General features: G+C 37.5%; 1 protein-coding gene across 3 annotated transcripts in view; it reads left to right on the top strand.

Annotated features, from left to right (window-relative positions):
* LOC127169374 (IQ motif and SEC7 domain-containing protein 2) overlaps positions 1 to 21,956 on the top strand; it is an 86,365-nt gene that overhangs the window by 21,728 nt on the left and 42,681 nt on the right. Inside the window, exon 1 of one of the 3 annotated variants that reach the window (XM_051116700.1) lies at positions 13,659 to 13,789. The exons of the other annotated variants lie outside the window; for them this stretch is intronic. Coding sequence (XP_050972657.1) covers positions 13,713 to 13,789 — 77 coding nt within the window. The 5' untranslated portion in view covers positions 13,659 to 13,712. Of the gene's footprint in view, positions 1 to 13,658; positions 13,790 to 21,956 lie in introns of those variants that run through there. 3 annotated transcript variants of the gene reach the window in all.

The following is a 21,956-nucleotide window of genomic DNA, read 5'->3' on the forward strand; positions in this document are numbered from 1 at the left end:
CCCTCAAAATCACTTGAAAGCTGAAGTGTAACTTTTTAAAAATTATAAAATGCCCTTATCCCACTTAATGTGAATTTAGCCAGTGGATTTTTCCCTTAAAAGTTCAAGTTATTTGTGTTATCAAAATATTTTGTTTGTGAACCCAACCAGCCCCGCACAGCAACGGGCTCAGCCAATGAAGTGAGTTTGGGGCGTGGCTATCTGTTTGAGTGACCAATGGGAGTGTTCAGGAGACCTGTTTGAAAACAATCAATATTTCTGCTTTGTCATCTGGAAAATTAGACACTTCAGCTTTACCTTTGGCACCTTTAAAAAGTGTTGTTGCACATTCTATAGTGTAAAGGTCTCTCAGAGGTCCCTGTTCACACCCACAGATTCATCCCTGGCCTTTTCACCCTAGTACCACCTGCCTACACACTTATACATCCTTCTCTTTCAGGCCACAATATCTATCCATCTTTCTCCTCCCTTCCTTCCTTCCTTTCTTTCTTCCTTCATCCTTCCCTCATTTCCTTTATTCATACAAGTCCATTGATTCCCTCTTTGTTTTCTCGTCTCTGTGTCAGTGTCACAGCGTACTGTGTCTGCTTGAGCTTTGGGTGGTGTTGAAGTGTCTGTTACTGTTTTTTTTTTCTTGATGTTTAATGTTAGCCTGACCGACTCACCACTGTCCATCAAGACTGAAGACAAAATGAACTTTGAATCAAACATCATTCTTGCAGTTGTCACATTTTCTGCAAGAAAATATGAATTGGGCAACATCAAATCAAAACTGAGCATATTTACAGTTGTTAGTAAATGTCTCTGGTCTTATTGGACACAATTCTTCATTGCAAGGAAAAAAACTTTCATAAGAACGTAACTTTGTCTGCCTAAAATCATTTTTTGTTCTGCTAATCTAACCAAGTTTGCCTGGGCAGGGTAAAAATTATATTATCCAACAATATTATGTCAGTATGGAATGATCACAGTCCTGCCCTACATTATTTCCCCATTATTCTCTGTTTGGCTTGGAAATGCTTCACATTACAGAAGTTAATTGCATTGTGAATGTCATTTTCTGTTTCTAATGTGAATGAACCTCTCTGATTGGCCAGTAGGGGTCAGTCACACATGGTTTCAACCAAACAAACCTGCAGGATCATGATTGTATTGTGACACTCATTATTAAAGCATGAGGTTCGGTGCTACAGATGAGTCATTTGAACACATAAATTCATTCCATTTGTTATTTTTGGCATGACATAACTGCATTGTGGAACAAAGGCTGACGGTTATTGATTTTCATACTGATCATAAGGCACTATTCACCACTTAAGTGGATCTGCTTAACTCTTGCTCTGACAGAAAGTTTGTTTTTAGTATCTTTAACTCAGTTTGAAAAATCCAAGTCTTGAATTTTTAAGAAAGTGATTTCATAAAGCTGCAAGTCTAATTTCACTGTAATGATTCATTTAACGTGAATCCTTTTTAATCATGTTCCTGTATATACATATAATAGGACAAATGTTTCATTTTTATTTTGCTTAAAACTGGCTCATTGAATGATAAAGTATATAAACTGATAAAATAAGTGGATTGGTTTTGTCTAGCGCAACTTGTACAGCTCTTGGTTAAATTGCAGTGTAGTGAAGAATAAGTCTGCCCATCACTTTGGATGTGTCTCAGTCCGCTCAGTAGTTCACTATGAAGTCCACTGCCTAGAAAGTGGGGTTAACAAAATTGCACTGAAACCACAAAAAAGTAGTTTTTGGGTGCACTGAAACCACAAAAAAGTGAGTATTGGCTGCTCAGTATGTTCACATGATTACTGATTCGTCACCGACGGACGGGTGTAAATGTATTCGTTTTTGTCTTTTAGAAGAGATTTTGTTTGTAATTATATTTCATCTCTAATATACATGTAAGGGACAGATCCCATTAGTATTACAGGAGTAACAGTTGTTATAAAAAAAACTATTTTTTAAATCAAATTAATGCGCGACCTCATGAGGTGATTGTGGCTTCGCTGTCCCAATGTTTAGTGGACCTTTGCAAGCACCTGAATTTGTGATCTTGATATACTGATTGGCAGCATAGGGAACAAGGGAGCGGAATGAGACACAGCCCTGGTCTGTACGCTGTAATACTCCTCCATACAGGTAATCTGACATAACTCTGCATAAACCATCTAAATCTTCATTAAATACTCTGCCTGACTGCACCTAACTCTCCACAGCTCGATAAGAGTCTGCATAACGCTTCATAACTCTGCATAACGCTGCCTAACCATGCCTGTACTGCTGCTGCTAAAGTGTTTGTAATGTATGCATGTGGCTGTCTTTGTTGTCTGTTATCTTTTGTTTCTTTCTTGACTTTATTTTTTCTCTCTCTCTCTTTCTCTCTCTTTCTTCCTGTGCCTATCTCTATCTTCCTCTCTCTCTCTTCCCTCTTCCTCTCTTTCTTTCTCTCTGTCAGGTCACCACCCTATTCCACCTGTAGTACTTCTTCTACTCGTACCAATTCTTCCACCTCCTCTACTGCTACTCCAGCTTCTACCTCTGTCCACACCAGTCTGACCGCAAACAGCCACTCCACCCACCACCAGTACTGCTGCCCCGCGCGGCTCCTTCTGCCCAAGCCGCCCTGCGCCCTCCCCCCTGCCCGGCACCCGGAGCAGGCAAGGTAAGGGCCCGAGCCCACACTTCCCCTTTCGATAACCCGCTCACCCGATCCTCCACCACCTCAGTGTCTCCCATCACCCACGTCCAACCGCTCACATCTCATCTCCAACCTCTTTAGAAGACGGAAAAGCCATTCTTTGTATGAATTCCTTCGTCCAAACTTAATACTCCTGTATGTCTCCAAGAGCAAGTGAATTATGGCTTTTTGGAGATGAAGTGACCTTGCGAGTAACCTAGCCAGGTCTGAACCCCTGCAGGCCACATCAATTTTAGTCAGTTTATTCTTTTATTAATCAAATAATTAATTATAACAGAGGAAAGTATTTGAATCAGCTTTGTGATTTTCAATTTCTTAAAGGTGATGTGTGTAATTTCTGTGCCACTACATGGAATTGCAAAAAAGAATGATGCTCTTCTGTCCTTCTTTGTTTGTCCCGCCTCCAAACCCATGCCACTTACGCGAATGCAATTTTGTGCCACTTACAGCACAGAAATTACACGCTTCCCCTTTAAATTTGCATTGGTGTCCCTCCACACACACATCTTTGAGTAAGACGTCTATTCAGTCTCCTTGGTTCAAATTATATCCACACACTAGTCACAAATGACACATCCTCATGCATAATCCTCCACACACACCAACATACACTCATCCTCTCACGCCTCAAATGTAGTTCCACCCCCTTCGTGAATCACACAGAGGCGGAGACAGAAACATATGCAGAAACCCTCCTGCCCACACACACACACACTTAATACCCCTCACACTCTGTCACTGCGTGATTCACACTCTTGTCTCTTTCCTCTGCTCATCAAATCATTCTCCCATGATTTCATGTTGCATGTATTTGTGCACATTGCTTTACTTCACTTGATAGTTTAGTCTATAATTTAAGTTATAGAGAGATAAGGTGTTGTAAAGTAGCCTATTGTGATGCCTGAAAACAGTTTGAACTGGAAAGGCAATATTGTTTTAATTTTCACTGTGGAGCATATAAAGTATTTATATATGTACATTAGAGATTATATATTAGTTTAACCGATGATGCTTCAGTTGGCAGGGTTTTATTGGCAGAACTGTGGTGCATGAATTTCAGCTTGTACTGCAATTCTGCCCCCTGCTGGTGAAGATTGAGAAACACAAGGTTGAGGTTTGAATCACTGCAAACTAAAGACAATTCCTGAATCGGACGTGCTGGAGCTGACATTTAGCCAACTCAGTCAAACAGTATAGTGGATATTATGATACTGAAATGATTTTGGGAGACCAAGTTTGTCTCCTGTTTATGTGAAGAAATAATGCACTACTGAGAAGTTTATTTCCCTGCTGAAAAAACAGCTAAAACTGACTGGTTTTAGCTGGTCATCCAGCCTGGTCTTAGCTGGTCAGCAGGCTGGTTTTAGAGGTGTTTTGGCCACTTCTTTAGCTGGTTAGGCTGGGAGACCAGCTGGAATGACCAGCTAAAATCAGCCTGACCAGCCTAGCCAGGCTGAGAAACCAGCTAAAACCAGCTATTTCCATCTTTGACAAGCTAAGACCAGCCAACCAGGTTAAGCTGGTTTTAGCTGGGGGTATTTTTCAGCAGGGTTGTAATCACAACTTATTATTTTTACTGATTATAGGATGATCTCAACTTCATACTTTATTTTGGAATTAACTATATTAATTATTTTGACATGGAGTGCTGCAGAGATGACGTATATTGTAGGCAAACCAAAGTCCCTTTCAAGGAAAGTCTTTTCACTTGGTGGCCATATTTGCAACACCTCCAGGCAGCTCATACAAGACCAAGTCCTATCTAAATGAATGGGGGAATACTGAAATCTCAAAAACTGCCTGCTGAACTCGCAATTAACTTACATATTTCAAATCAGCAACAAAATATGAAATGAACTGCCCCATGAATGTTGTTTCCCATGCTCAAATAGCGCTTAATCTTATTTTTCAGGCTTTTTTTTAATGAGAGTCGTGAGTTTGAATCCTGGCCCCCTCTCTGTCTCCCATTTCTCTTCCTGTCTATTCTACTCTGTCCTATCGTAATAAAGCCAAAAAAAAAAAAAAAGACAAAAATAAAATCTTGGGAAAAAAAAATTCTAGCATCACTCTGGTTTCCTTGACAAAAAAAAACTAACCTTTTTTCCCCTGCTTTTGTTTGTCGAAAATAAACTCTGTGAGAATAACAAATAAGCTCTGTGACTTGATACTTACATGTTTTGTTCTTTAAGATCAATCCTCACAACTTTTTTGAAGTCGTTTTGAAGCCTAAATACAGTCGGCAAGAGTAAAAAGCTAAAGCCAGACTATAGACCAGCTACCCCACAGTTGAATAACTTCCGTCACCACCGCTAAGCTTCCGACAAGTCTTTCAGTCTTTATTTAAAATCTATGAATTGGAAGGTTTTATGTAGTATAGTTTACAAGAGTGTGATTATAAACACCGATTGTGTTGTTTTGACCCAGCGGTTGGGTTAAATGTTTAACCGAACCTTCTGGGTAGTAACCCAGTCGCTGGGTTTGTCCATATTTTACCCAGTGCTGGGTTGTATTTAACCCAGCCGTTTTTAGAGTGAATGTATACAAATGCACTAAATTTGTGGCGCTCAGAACCACTCTCTCTTGTAGAGTATGCAAAAAGTCTGTGCTCTGACTGTAACTCAACACCGGGGTTGTTTCGTCTGAGAAAGGTTCAATCCAGCGGTTGGGTAGAAAAAAATAACCCAGCATTAAAAATGACCCAGCAGCTTAGTTACAGAAAAACTACCCAGCATCTGGGTAAAAAATATTAAACAAATAACCCAACAAGCTGAACCCAGCATTTGGGTTAAAAAAAAAAACCCAGCATATTTTAGAGTGCAGAAAAACTACCGAGCACATGGGTAAAAATGTTAAAAATAACCCAACAAAATGACTTAACCAGCTGAACCCAGCCTTTAAATAACCCAGCTTTTTTTGTTTAGAGTGATAGTCTCATTTAGCCACTTGTTAGCAGCCGTGCTTTTCCAAGACATGGACAAGCTTTAAAAAAATCACAAGCGGGATGTTGTTGATGTTTTATGTCAGAGCATAAAACATGAAAACGTCTTGATCTTGTGTTAACAACAGACCATAATTGACCCTTCGCAAAGAGCGTGATTGACAGCTGATCTAAATAGTCATAATGCCGAATCCGCCACTTTGTCCGACAAACAAATCAGACAAGAGGGTATAAATTATCTTCTGTGGACTTAAACTTGAAAACTGTTTATATTAATGTCTTTTTTTCACGGTTGAAAAAAAAAAGTTACCTTGGACCACAAAACCAGTGGTAAGGGTTAATTTTTCTAAATTGAGATTTATGCTGAATAAATAAGATTTCCATTGATGTATGGTTTGTTAGGATAGGACAGTATTTGGCCGAGATACAACTGTTTAAAAATCTGGAATCTGAGGGTGCAAAAAAAATCAAAATAGTGAGAAAATTGCCTTTAAAGTTGACCAAATGAAGTTCTTAGCAATGCATGTTACTAATCAAAAATTACATTTTGATATATTTACAGTAGGAAATTTACAAAATATCTTCATGGAACACGATCTTTACTTCGGTATAAGAGAAAAATCGATAATTTTGACCCATACAATGTATTTTTGCCTATTGCTACAAATATACCCATGCTACTTACGACTGGTTTTGTGGTCCAGGGTCACAAATACGTTCAGATGTTCATTCATGTTTATTTCATGCTTTATGTAAATTTGAAGAGATGATCGGTTCAGGTGCCACTTGAACAGAGCTGAGACTTTGTTTTGCTCTGCGACGTATTTTTCACAGTATGAAAACATGATGTCTGACATTGTTTATCGGACATAGCAACAGTGACTAAGGAGGGCTAGTTTTTGCAAAGGGTCAATTCAGCCACTTAATAAAGTTTCAAACGTAAATACGAGAGAAGCCTAATCATTCAGTCCTGCCAATCATTATTACAAGCCTATATATTCAGCGGTCATTGCGCCGTCTCGGCGACAGTTATTCTCCTTCTATGTAGTACTGTAATGGGGAGGTTAAAAGCAGAGCTCAAGCCAACAGCAAGGACAGCAAGCCAAGTTTGTTTACGATTAACCATCAGGACTCGATGTTCAGGCAAACTCGTGAAACTAAAAACCCATTCAAAAATCTCATTGACTTTAGGATGGAACCAGTAGTGCAAAAATGCTAACTTGTTTACGTGGTTTGCAACTCATTTCTGCAGCACTCTATTAGCTTTTATTATTTCCCTATAATATTATCTGATATTTTAAACATGAAATTTCCTTGGTATTGTATTTCAATTTCAAGTCTATGCGGAACTCACGCACATCTGCACATGCCAATATATAAATAGTACCGAGGCGAAGACTAGACTCATGAATATTAATTCCTGAACGTGACTTGACAGCCTAGGAAAATTACCTAGCAATGTCAGTACGAGCTAATTAATATTCATGAGCTCAGTTTCCTCCGGTATTCTAATTCATTTAGTGACATCACAACCCGCCAGTTTTCAGCTCTCAGCTCATTCCAGCACCCTCCTTCTAATTTACAAGCAAATTACTTGATTTGAATCGCAACAAATTTACAGCACTGTAGAGTGAATGTAACTGCATTTATATACAAGAGTATAAAGCAACCCATCCATATCTCCATTCATCCGTCTTCCTTCCTCCTCTTTACTGTTCTAACACACTTCTCCTCTTCATCTGAAACTTTTTTTATTCTTTCCACTCCTTGACCGCTTCTGCCGCACCCTAGAGAGGATGAGGACGATGACATCGCCCATCAGTTCTGTTGCCCCGCCTCTGAGTGCAGTAGCCCCTCCTCTAGGTAACCAGCAGACTTGTTGGCCCCACCCCTAACAGCATCCCCCCAATTCTGCCCTGCCCACTTTAACAAGACTGTATGGGGTGAACTTGTCAATCTCGTCAATCACCCGGATGCTAAACTTGAACCAAGTGCGTCTGAATCTGCAGCCTAAATGCAGCTGGTCTTAATTGAACTGAAACCGATGAAACAAAATACAAAAATATCCTTTGCACTAGCATGTCATCTGCATCCTACCACCTCTCAGAAAAGGACAAATATCCTGTATGAGACTGAAACAAGTGAAAGAGAATGAAAACCATTGCTGTACAGTAATACTAAGGGGACATAATGGAGAAGATCTGAAGCGGAAGATCAACCCGAAGAGGTGAAGAATCAAGCGACGGAAGAAAACAAAACCAACGGTCCCCTTTCTCCACCTCCGTCTTTCCCCCGGTCCTCTCATTGTCGCGGTATCAGCTTCTCTTTGTTTTCTGCTTTTGTCTTTCCTCCATGTGTTCTCTGGCCTCTGTATCTCGTCTGCCAAACGCCTGTGTAACTTTAGTACAGTCTGTGATGTGTTGTGTTTGTTCCCACATTTAGTGTCAAAAGAAAGGATGTGTGTTTTTTCCCTTCTCGATATCATTCCCACAGAGAGAACAAAGACGCTTGTCTGTCGGCCCAACTGTCAAAGTTACCCAACAAAATTAAGGATTCACGATACTTTTACGTATGTATCAGGCCCAACATGACAGCAAGCCTCTCTAAAGCCATATTTGAATGTGAAGCTTCACCGATCACCATTCGTCAGTTCTTTTTGACACGCTTTCTTGACATTTTGTGTCTTTTTGTACCGTTTACTGGCATTTGCTTATCACCTTAACAATTCAAAGCCAGACCGGTCTGCGTCATCCCACTTCTACCAACTCAGACTAAAGTTTGTGACTCTGTACATACATGTAAATGTCAATGTTTGACACGTAACGCAGTGCAGGACACTTTGGACCACGTCGAAGGAGAAAAAGGCCTGGTTAGCATATTAGCCTAGCGGTGTAGGTCAGTAACAACAACAACAACAGGGTTTAAGCGGTGCTTCATAGGCTACTCAAAGTTTTTAAATCTCTGGCCTACTTCAGTGAATGAATCCTCTAAAATGGCATTGAATTATCCAGGTATAGTAGTGAGATATTATTATTATTATAGTGAACTTCTTACTGTACCTCAGGTAACGTAAATAAAACGTTTGGCACTATTGTAGATCACACCGCTCTGGTGTGGTGGTTCCATTAGCTAGATGTCCACAGAGTTTGACATGCTGTGACGGATTGAAAACGATCTCGCCTCATTGGTGAAAGTGTCCAAGATCGTTTTGGATGAAACTGTAGTGTTTTGTTTGTAATATGTAATTGAATCGACAGTATCCCGAACAGTCATACGCACAACGTACATAAATGTACGGAAACTGACTCTTACTTTAGCGTTTATGATTTTAACAAGATAAGTATTCCTTGCCTGATCAGTTAGAATATCAACTGAACAAGAATGTTGAGGTCAGATGAATATGAATGTAAAAAGGTAATGGGAATCATTGCATGAACCAAATATATTTCATGGGAAGGACTGCAACAAGACTGAGAAGTACAAGAAAACGCATTAGCCAGATGTGTGACTATGAAATGCCCCCGTATTTGTGCCAGGATGATGACAATGACATTGTTGCCACTTGCTCAGAGACTCAAATGCATAAACTGATAATAAGAAAATACAGTGAGTTTCTCAAACTCTAATGCATGTTCTAAAAAGTCATTGCTCTTTTTAAACTCTTTCATGGTTGTGACTGATATTGTTTTCTTTTTTTTATTATTGTGGAGGCTTGATTGTTTTTACTTTATGTTGTACCAGCTTTTCCGATTTCTTTGGGAGCCGTTAAGTACGGAAAGAATGGAGTTGGAAGGAGAAGGCTTGTAATTCTCTGGTTTATCCAGCGACTTAGAGTCTCTCCTCCAGTCATTGTTTACAGCAGTGTGCTGTCACTCACACACAGAGAGTGAGACGTCTGTGACTTTTAAAGGAGCCTCTCATGTCGTGGTGGAACATTTTGATCTAGGGACGTACTACAGGTGACTTTTATCAAAATAGGACTTTTGTCATATGAAGTAAAATATGCAAATAAAGCATCATCTTATTAAATATGCAAAGTCAAGGAGTTCTAATGTACCAAAACTGGACTCCCTGATGCGAATTTGCAAATTAAAGTAGAAGGGATAAACTGTAGGATTTTTCTTTTTTTTTTTTTTTTAATCATCAACAACTCATCGATTGGTATGCTAAATAAATATGCTGCTATTAGACTATTAGAAAAACTTATGTAAAAATATTACAGCAGCAAAATTTACATTCTCAAAAAAATCGAACAAATGACATATTGCATCTGACTGAATGCATTATGTATGCCTGTAGTACCTCCCCTTAAACCATGCTGTGATTCACATGCAGTGGCTGGAAACGACACAGCTTCTAATACGGAGATGAGTGGTGGAATCTTTCGCCTGATGCGTTCAGTCAGCGTGTTCCTGTATTTAGCGCTCACAGCAGGAATGAATGCGATGAGTCACACATGAAAGAGCCCTTCTTTACTATTTTTATTCTCTCTCTCTTATTCTGCCTCTCTCTGTCTCTCTCTCTTTTACATGCTGTAAATACTGAAACATCATTCCTACTCCTTTCCAAAGGAGGTGGAACATTCATTGATATCTGTATATTTCATGAATGATAATGGATATGATATAAAACTGACATATTAAAGAATATTACTGAATATTATAAGAATGTTACTGATGATGGTGGTGGTGATGTGGTGGTGATGGTACTTCTGATGATGATGATGATGATGATGATGATGAAAGCGACTGAATAAATGCTATTATGATCCAGATTAAATGTGGTCATGTAGTTTTTTTACTTTTCCAGTTTAAATATTTTTTATATATTTTTTTTTTTTTGTGTTTTACATTCTGCAGTTGTTTTAAAATTTCAGAATATCCTTGTTACATAATTTCTTTCTTTTTAAACTTACATACTTCTATTACTACTACTACTACTAATAATAAATATAGCTGCAAGCAATGATTACTGGGGTTCAAACGTTTTAAGGCATTTAAGGACATATAAAAAAGACATATTTTATTTAGCAAAGCATTTATTTAGTAACCACCTAAATCAATTAATTAAAAAAGCATTTTTGGCAAATACAGGTAAACATGATTTTTTTTAAACATGTATGACTGTTACAGTACCAAATTTTGTATGCTTGTTTAGAATCACCTGTCACATGTGCATATGCTCACCAGGTTTTGTGAAGTTTTGAGTTTTCAATTAGGCTTTATAGGCATTTGGGTATATTTGGACAGGCTCCTTTTCTAAATGACCCTTGTAGCTTTCCAAAGGGTAAATTTCAATTTTTTAATTAATTGAGTTCAGAGAATTCGACTGCAGTGTTTTTTTCCATATTGAATGAAAAACCTAGGACTAGTTTGCAAAAACAAACAAACGGTTTAATTGACAGCAGTGGTTCTAGAGGCAAAGTCGTTCAGAATACAATATAAAATTGTTTAAAAAATAGTGATATTGCACCCCCCCCCATCTTTCAAATTTCTCACAGATCTTTACGGCCGTGAGTCAGATAGGTCCACTGAGTTTCGTTCTGATCGACCTCCATTAAGCTTGCCTAATAGGTGCTCAAATTTCATCAGTCTATGGAGGCCATGTTTTTGAGATATGCAAAAGTCCTTATAGACACTTGTGGCACTTTGGACCAAGACTGTGCGAACCGATTTTTTTCTGTTTTTCTTCTTATAGCGCCACCAGGTGGCCAAGCTCCGCAACTTTTTCATGTGACCTCAGTTTCAGCTCTTACATACGTGTTGTGAGTTTGGCAAAGATATCTCTTTTCATTTATAAAGTTATAGCCATTTTAGAAAAGGCAGCCCTGCCCCTTTCAAATGTATTGGCGTTGTGACAGAGGGTTGAAAGTTCAAGGATTTTTTTTTAATAATTATTGATATTCACTCTCCAGAAAATCTTTCTGCAATGGTTTGTTTTCGACCAGGTGAAAAACCTAGGACTAATTCACAAAAGTAATTTATAGCAAAATACCCATAACTTTCACCGGGGTGCTGGACAAATCTGAGATGTGCGTTTTGTCTGGCATGAACCAAGGATTCCAACAATATAAGACACTTGAGTCTGTGACAAACTTTTAAGGAGTTATGAGCAATTTCGTACTTTTGATTGCTGTAGCACCCCCATCAGGCTGATTGGGGTGAGCCTTGGTTACAGTATAGACAGTGTGAGTACTACTATCCCTCCAAGTTTCAAGTCTCTGCGATTTATGGCTTGGTCTGCCCGATCAGATTTATGTGGAGATTGCTGATCCTTGGCCATTCTAACAATTACAACAGGGTTTCAGCGCTACATGCTTCAACCCCATAATAATAATAATAAATAATTGCGTAGTCTTGCTGAAAATATACCCAACATTTCAGCCCTCCTCAACAATAGATCTGCTGGAGTGAATGGTTGCCATCAGAATGAGAGTCCAAACAGCTGATAAAAACATCACATTAATCCACAAGTAATCCCCATGACTCTAGTCCATCAGTTAGTCTACTAAAGTACAAAAAAATAGTTTTCTATCAATATTGGTTTTTCCAGTGAAAACATTTTCTCATCTGAATCAAGAAAATTGTTTTTGTTTCTTGCAAGCGTGCAGCTTTTCACTTCACAAGACTTGAATTGATGGACTGGTCTTATGGATTGCTTGTGGATTATTGTGATGTTTTTATCAGCTGTTTGGACTCTCATTCTGACAGCACAAATTTACTCTAACAGGTCCATTGGTGAGCAAGTGATGCTACAATGCTACATTTCTCCAAATCTGTTCTGAAGAAAAACAAACTCATCTACATCTTGAAAGGCCTGAGGGAAGTTTTTTTTTTTTTTTTAATTTTGGAGTGAACTGTTCTTTTAATATGTTATAGCAAGACAAAATACTTAATACATACAGCATCTTCTGGCATTTAAAGTGCATATGTAGCTGCAACAGACCGTAGGCTGCAGGCCGTGCTCCAGTAACAGACGCCTTCAGATAGCAACACTTGTATATACCTCTGTTGTGGCACCTCCCACATGTTTTCAAACACCGAGCTGATTCCCGGGGTTGAACTGGCACTGCGTGACATTTTAAAATGATATGTGCACACTTAACAAAAGTGCAGCATCATTAAGTAATGAGCTTAGATACAGTTGAGATCCCAGACAAATTATAAATGTGCTCTTTTTTTTGGAGGAAAACAGGTGTTTTTTTTAGCTAACTGTGTTCAAGACTTTGACTGATTGATTGTACTGTGTGGATGTGCTTCAGTTTGTATGTGTCACCTCAGTTGGACGCAAGGTCGGGTTGGGATAATTTGATTAAAGTCTTAGTGGGAGAGATGAAGGAAGTGTCAGCGCTAGAGGGGGAAGGGTGAGAACCGGAAAATACAACCTCGGGGCAATAGAAAATGAAAGGAATGGGGAAAATCAATGAACAGCACTATGGATGTGACCCGAACATTTCCTCAACAGAGGTTAAAATGGTTTCATCAAAGATAAGAATATCTTTTAGAAAACATCAGTGATTTATTAGATCTAGTGTTCATATTTGAATCTATTAGTATGTAAAATGAAAAATTCACTGCACGCTGGGCAAATGTGTTTAACAGGCCTCTTGAGCACATGGAGCTGAAGTGTGTATTTATCTATCATTTACTAGTGGCAAATGAAGTACCTCAGCTAGGAACCGTCAACAAAACTCCCTCTGGATTTGCTTTTGCACAGTCATCAGATCTAAATCCTGTGGGGTAACTTGCATCCAAGCCGATGCTGGAAGGGCTGGATTCTCTACTAGCATAGCCACAAATGATAGCTGCGTGTTTACGGTTGTCACACTTGCCGCTGGGATTTGATCTCTCATATCACTTCAGCACACAGAGCTGGCCTGTGACAGACAGGACAAGCAAAAGTGGTTATAAATGGATGTGCTGCGGTCTCAACGGTTGGGCCTCGAGTTCAAGGCAGAAGGACTGGGGAGTCTGGACTTTGTGGTGTGGAATATAAAGGAGCCGTATTGGTAGTCAAGTATTGGAGAAAAGGTGCTGTGTGAATTCTCTGAAGAAGAGGAAAAAGAAAGCAAGTGATGTTTGTTCTGCAGTGCATCTGTCCAGACTTTTGGCCCCTGTTCTGTATGCGCTTAGTAGGTCCCTCGTTCCGCAGGTATGTGCTCAGAACAACCTTGCCTAACTTTACTAGCGAAGGTTATGAAACTCAGAAACCTTCTATTTAGTAAATCTTTCATTCTGTCATTCTAAACATTTTTCCAAAAACTTCTACTTTATTACATTTAATTTCAAATTTCAGTTCTGCATTCTGTTAGCTGCTTTAGTTCTAATGAACGTAAGCTGAATTTAAAGGAGATTTATCCCTATTATCCCCCTTTTTACAATATGTAATATACGTCTCAGGTGTCCTCAGAATGTGTCTGTGAAGTTTCAGCTCAAAATATGCTGCAGATCATTTATTATATCATTTTGAAAAAGCCTATTTTGAGTGGAAGCAGAAACAGCGTTTTCGTGCATGTCTCTTTAAATGCAAATGAGCTGCTGCTCCCCGCCCCCTTTTCCAGAACAGAGCTATGCCTTTACAGCTCATACCTCAGACACTCTGCCAAAAAAAAACATCTGTTTGGCTTTAATTATTATGTCTATTGTGCTGAAATCATGCGTTTTAAACCATATTAGTCTACACTCCTTATATATGTTTTTCTGAGCGCACATATCCAAAGCACACACACAGAAAGTGGCTGTCACATGGCATGTGAGTACTAAATTAAGTTCTCTTTTATGCCTAATTGCGCTTAAACTGACAAATACACACAAGTTGATGTTAAGAACACATGAGTAACAAAAACAACAACAGAACAGTTGGCATACTTAGCTCGAACTTTTGCAATGGCGTTAGAACTGGCGTACTGTTGTCGCTTGTGAAAACTAAATGACGGCGCCGTGGGTGGAAACATGCAGATTAAGGGGCGGTAATATTGTAATTCCCTTTTCTATGTCACGGAGGGAGCAAAATCTGACACGCTGCTTGCAAAAAAAGGCTTACCAAAAAAAGTTATTGGGTTGTCTTTTTTCACGTTTTCTGGGTTGGTAGATGCACTGAGGACCTGATTATGCCACTTATACATGGAAAAAGTTGGATTTTCATGATATGTCACCTTTAAAAGTTTCTCAGTTCAATTCTGAATGGTGTACAACCCTGCTGTGATGGTTACGATCTGTATGCAAACTATAGAGAGACATGTCCAGTTCTCTAAGCTCTAAATGAGTACATTGAACAAATGAACCTATGCCACCCTGCTGCTGTTAAGGCAGTTTTGTTCCCTGCCTGGCTCTGGAGCCACTGCATCAGGACTCAAGCTCGCTTTACTCTTGTCTCATTTGTTGGTGCCATCTGCCTGTTTGTTTAATAATTGTATGTGGGAATGATCATGAATAGCTCTCATTCTCTCAGTAAATGGCTGTATCTTCTCAGGTTTATCCCTCAAGTGCCCTTTATAGCCACTGGGAAACAGATGAGCTCTGATAGACATTGTGTTTCATCTAAAAGCAGCACTAACCTGTGGTCCCAGATCAGTGTTTAAAGGCAGGGGCCTGGAAGTTATACACTTATTTTCAGAAAAGCATTATATGGTTAAGCGATCAAGCGTGTATTTGGATGTGTTTTGTGAGACTTTCTTTGTTCTGTGGAATTGTGTTGCCAGATTTTGTTTTATTTTTCTATTTTAGTATTATTTATATACTGTTATAGTGTTTATGTTTATTTTGAATTAGCTCCTTTTTGTACATTATCACATTTTAGTTTTTTTGCTGATTTTGTTGTGTCCAATGTGAGAAAATATGATTTTTAGGGCCAGTTTACTAAACACGGCAAATTGGTGCAAGATGAAAGGGGAAGTTTCTGCGGGTGATTTACTAACAGTACACAAATAAAAGAACACAGACGCAACATTTTATTTACATATTGACCAACGCAATATACCGAGCACAGCACAAATTAGCCTAGTTATAGAATAAAGAAATAAAGAAGCTGCAGTACGTTGCAAATAACCGGAGGCCAAAAAATGTGTGTTTGCTAGAAGTTTTTATAAATCTGGTATTGCGTGACTCCTAGTTGAAGGTTCCAAGTCGTCTTTTCTTTCCTGAGGCAAATGAAAAATAACATGGCTTTGCAAACAGTATGTTCGAATAATGTGTTCTTCTGGCATTCCAAATAAATTAATATATGTGGAAAAATTCCTCTCCCTTCTGTCACACGCTTTCTGTTCTCTGCGATGCCTCCTCCTAGCAACAATAATTGCAGCCATTTCAAGCACAAAATAGTTTAAGACATGCGTTAAATAATGGCGCAAACGTTAGTAAAAATGTGCTGCGTGATTCATTTGAATACTCTTCTCTCATAAATTTTGCGTCTGAAAGGGAAACTCCTACAAATGCATATTCAATAAGGTCAGGCGCAAAAATAAATGTGTCCTGACAGTAAAATTTTAACGCCAAAAGATGGTTTGCGCTAACGCAAGCTGTTAGTAAAACTGGCCCTTAATAGTTTTAGTTTTGATTAATAATAACAACCCTGCCATGAGCTTTGGAGAGATGCTATATAAAAAAAAATAAAAGGCATAGTTCACCCCAAAATTCTGCCATGCGTTGTGGTACTATTGATAATGGTAGAGGATGTTGACTTGGAGAAGAAGAATTGTTGAATAATTGTTGTCGTTATTTTTGTTTTCTTTGCGCACAAAAAGTATTCTTGTGACTTAAGGTTGAACCTCTGATGTCACATGATGTCCTTACTACATTTCTGGGTCTGGGAACATTTCAGTTACGTTGGTCTATGCAGGGTCAGAAAGCTCTCGGATTTCATCAAAAATATTTAATTTCGTTTTCATTGTGTTCTGAAGATGAGCGAAGGTCTTACAGGTTTGGAACAACATGAGTGTAAGTAATTAATAACAGAATTTTAATTTTAGGGTGAACAAATTTGTATAATAATATAAAATTCAGTATAAAGTATAGAATAGAATAGTAAAATATAGTATAATGATGTAAAAATAAATTTTAGTGTTGTATAATCTCCAATGTAAAGCTTAAATCTCATTTTCTTGGTTGTGCATATTTAAATATGCAGTGTGAAGACACCTTGCACGAGTTTTGACGTCAGCGATGGCATCTTGCGCACCGTGTGACCACAATAATGACTTAAATATCAGTCTGTTTCTCCCACAAAGCTGTAGTCCTCAGGTTTCTGAAGACCAAACATGCCATTTTAACTATTTTTGGTGAGATTTTGATACTTAGCATCTAATCTTAATTCTCATTTCCCTTCACTGGGAAAGAGTGCACAAGACAATCCTGAATTTTTCCTTTTCCTGGAAATGGTAACACCATTTGGGTTTAGAATGACAAGTACGTGACAGAATTTTCATTTCTGGATAAACTATTCTTCGAATCCTTGTTTGTTTACGTGTGTGACATGTTGACAGCAAGTAGAAGAAGTCAGTAATTATTTAGTGTAAGAGCTCTTCATAACATCACTTTGCTCCTCAGCCCCTGAGAATCATTCATTCTCAGCTTAGTTTCTGTCGGGTTCATCTCACCGCCACCGAATCGTCATCACAGTAAATCTCACACACATGCTGTTCAAATCTGAGCTAAAGGTGTTGCAATCTGCTGCGTTTGTCAGGCAGACAGCAAACACACGAGCTACCAAAACTGAAAATGGCAGCGAGCGCCAAAGCGATTTCTAGAAACTGACTCCTGAAGTCTTTTAATATGTCAAATCACACCTTTAATATAAAGCCCCATACCCAATCCCTGCGTTTCTCTGTTACCCCGCACTGCAAAAAGCCTATTCACACATGCGCGTGTGTGCATGTGCACTCATGAGTGAAGTACACACGTGGAAGAGACCTGTCAAGAATGCAGCCTTTCTGCTCCTCAGAGAGAGAGAGAGAGCGAGAGAGAGGGAGTGAGAGAAAGAAGGAGGGGTGGTGGGTGTGAGAGACACAGGGTAGACTAGAAAAGGGGTTATTTTTTCCTCCGCTTCCCTCAGCCTGAATGGGACCTCTCTGTGGCTGCGTGGCGGTAAGCTCTCGTTCGTTTGTTCACTCCTCTCCATCCTTTCACTCTTTGACTCTCTGCATCATCGCACGTTTGTCTGTGACATTAGCGCTGACACTAACTAAGCGGCCGCACGGTAGAGTCTTACGATAACAGATGTGCTGTCCGCTCACCCCGAACGGGAAATATGTTGACTGCGGGCCTTTTTACCCATGACATTTTCAAATTCACATTCAGCTAATCTGGTTTATACTCTTGAGTGCATTTGATGAATCACGTTAACTGTTGTCATTTAGTAAATAGTGCTTTTTCTTACTGTGTAGGACAACCAGCTGACTCTCTAGAATATAGTACGTAGCTCAGTGGTGATTACAGTTAGACGTGAAGGCCCTCAGAAGTACAATATATTGCCTATTTATTCATTTTTATCAATTGTAGTATTGGAAAGAATTGTTCTGGCTTCTTTTATGTAAATGTGGCTTTAAAAATAAACCTAGGAGCCACTGGGGACAGAGTGAAGTGTAGTGTCTTATGCTTGAGTGAGACAGAACTCAATAATTTACTAGTTTGGCCTGCCTTTAGGCAGCTGGTTATGTGGCCTGTTAGTGGTTAAGTCTTTGTTTCAGAGAAGAAATTGATTTCATTTTTCTTATTTCGCCTAAAACTGATGTCTTTGTCTTTTTGGGAGAACAAAAGGCAGGAGGAAGTGAACATCTGCGTGTGTGTGTGAGAGGATGTGCAGCTTCAGCACTGCTGTAACTAGGGGATGTCGGAATAACATTTTTAATTTTGATTCATTATACAGTAAAAAAAAAAAAAAAGTGATTGAAAATTAATACGATTAATGATGCCCTTGGATCTGAATTAAAATTTTGCAAGTAATTTTCCTGTCGTCGGAACATGACAATATAAAAATAAATGAAGCAATATGTTATACTTCTAAAGGGCGTTTACACAAAATGTGTTTAAAAACTTGAAACAGCACTCAGAAATGGTAAAAATATAATGCATAATATGTTAATACTGTATAGTTATCAGACAATATGTGACCCTGGACCACAAAACTAGTCATAAGGGTCAAAGATTAGAGATCATCTGAAAGCTGAATAATAAGATTTCCATTGCTGTATGGTTTGTTAGGATAGGTCAATATTTGGTTGAGATACAACTATTAGAAGAGCTGGAATCTGATGGTTCAAAAAAATCTAATTATTGAGAAAATCGCCTTGAAAGTTGACCAAATGAAGTTCTTAGCAATGCATATTACTAATCAAAAATTAAGTTTTGATATATTTACGGTGGGAAATTTACAAAATATCTTCATGGAATATGATCTTTACTTAATATCCTAATGATGTTTGGCATCAGAAAGAAAAATCGATAATTTTAACCCATACAATGTACTGTTGGTTACTGCTACAAATATACTTGTGTGACTTATGAATCTTATTTTGTGGTCCAGGGTCACAAATTATAAATTTAAGTTATTGGTGTCAGCTGATATTGGATTGTCAAATAAGAATAACTTTTATAACTCTGATAATGTAATAACACTCTTAAATATAATCTCTTGCAGATCTCATAATTTTCTAACTATAGATCTTAATGTTGTTATTCATTTCAATAATAATGTTATATCATTTTTAAAATGTATTTAATATCATGTAATAGTATTTTAGTGCATACTATTTATTTAGATGTCATTATGAAATATTATTTTTTTGTATATTTTAATTGATTTAATGTAATATCATTTTAGTGCATTTTTAATTTATTTAGATATCATTATTAGATATTTTACTTTTTTAAATATAATTTAATATTATTTTAGTGCATTATTTTTACATTTATTTACATATTACTATATTTTATTTTATATTATTTAGATATGATTAATTTGTTTAATTTAATTTAATATTTTAGTAAACTATTTTAGTTCTTTATTTACTTTAACATTTATTTAGGTATCATTATTAGATTTTTTACAAATATTTTTTATTTATTTGATATCAGTCCTTTATTGACTATTGACCGTAATAATAATTCTTTCTAGCTCATTGGTATCTGCCAGAATTTTAATATTGTTGCATCCCTTGAGGAAAAAGAAAAATGCAGAACAGAATGTACTTTTAATGAGATGTGCATCCACAAAAATGGAAATAATGAAGAGATAGCAAAAATAGCTGGATATCAGAATTAATACTTACAAACTTTTTAGAGTGAAAAAAAATAAAATAATGAAGTATAATTTAGAGTATCCAAACTGAACTGCTATAAGAATATCCTCTTTTTGCTGACTAATGATACACATTAACTTACCCTGCCCCAACTTTTCCTTATTTTATTGAATATTATGAAACTTGTATAAATAAGTAGCTCTGCATGTCAAAAGTTGAAATAAGCATCTAGTTTTCTAAGCAAATACTGGATATACAGTATGTGACCTTGGACCACAAAACCATTTATAAGAGTATAAGAGTTATAAGAGTACATTTTTTGAAAGCTGAATAAATAAGCTTTCCATTGATGTATGGTTTGTTAGGATGGGACAATATTTGGCTGAGGTACAACTATTTGAATATCTGGAATCTGAGGGTGCAAAAAAATCAAAATACTGAGAAAATCACCTTTAAAGTTGACCAAATGAAGTTCTTCAGCAATGCATATTACTAATCAAAAATTAAGTTTTGATATATTTACGGTAGGAAATTTACAAAATATCTTCAAGGAACATGATCTTTACTTAATATCCTAATGATTTTTAGCATAAAAGTCATCTAATTTAAAATATAATTGATTATGATTGTTGCATGTACAGTATGTTTGTCTCATAGAGCTCAGACACTAGAAGTGGTCGGTAATAGTTTAATAGCAGATGGGATTCGTACCAGCTGTGTTGTCGGAGACAAGAGGAGCATAAGGGAGGAAGATGGATGGAAAGAATGATGAATTGACACATCTAGAAATGAAGTGACAGGTTCAAAGATCCAGAGGGAGAAAAAATCCGTCAAAACCATTTTGGAAGAGGGGGGGGAAGGGTGTGAGAGAGAGAAAGAAAAAGAAGAGTAAGAGGTCATGTTTTAAATTAATAATATAAAGAAAAGCAGCTGGCTGCGCATGCGAATTTTCAAGTGCGTGTGAGTGAAAAAGAGAAAGTGAGTAGATTTATAAGCTGAAGAGGGCCGGTTGTTTAAGGTTAAAGATGAATTCCACCAGAATGGTCAGATTTACGGGTGTGTGTGCACTCATGGGTCTCATCTAGTGACAGAAGATTAACTATGTCTGGTAGGAGCGCTTTTGGTATCCTCAGTCGGCAAGTACAAGGCTGATGGGTAATTTAGAGCTGTGTTCTGCTGAAGCGTCCCTCTTAATGCCTCCTGACTCTCTCAGGAACAGCAAACCCTTACAAAAGTTCTGTGATTGTATCCTACTACAGTGATTGTGTCAAATGGTAATGTCATGGTGTTTCATATATACTCTGGTACTGAACGATTAACACAGAGGCTATATATGTTTAGTATGTTTATGGTGCTCCACGGTGCTAGAAAAGACCACCATGGAATTACAGTTGTTTTTATGTGCCATGAAATTTTATTATTTCTTTCATTCTGCTGTCAAATATTTTTGTATAATGACAAATCCATAGTTTCCCACAATCCATAGCTTCTTCTCATATAATAAAATCATTTTAGCTTCGATCAGTATTTCAGGACATTTATTTATTTATTTATTTATTTACTTAGTAACTTACTTGTCATTTTGCCATTTGTAACATTTTGTAACTAAATTTTTTTTTTAAAAGGTTATTGACGTTTTATCTCACAATTCTGACTTTTTTTCTCAAAATCGCATTATACAAATTCGCAATTCTGACTTTTTCTCAGAATTGTAAGATATAAACTTGTAATTGCGAGTTATAAAATCAGAATTGCATGATATAAACTTGCAGTTGCAAGAAATAGTCCGAATTGCGAGATAAAAACAATTCAGACTTTTTTCTGCAGGACATGAATAAATTTAACCTCACAAATGCAAATTTGTATCTCACAATTCAGAATTTTTTTTTTTATCAGTTGCGAGTTTATATCTCACATTTCTGACTGTTTTCTCAGAATTTTGAGATATGAACATGCAATTGTAAGAAATAAAGTCTGAATTGCAAGATAACAATTCTGACTTTCTTGCAAATGCGAGTATCTCATAATTCAGATGTTTTTTTACGCAATTCTGACTTTTTTCTCAGTATTGTAACTGCAAATTAA

Source organism: Labeo rohita, chromosome 8 (assembly GCF_022985175.1).
Source record: "Labeo rohita strain BAU-BD-2019 chromosome 8, IGBB_LRoh.1.0, whole genome shotgun sequence".
Taxonomy (NCBI): Eukaryota; Metazoa; Chordata; class Actinopteri; order Cypriniformes; family Cyprinidae; genus Labeo; species Labeo rohita.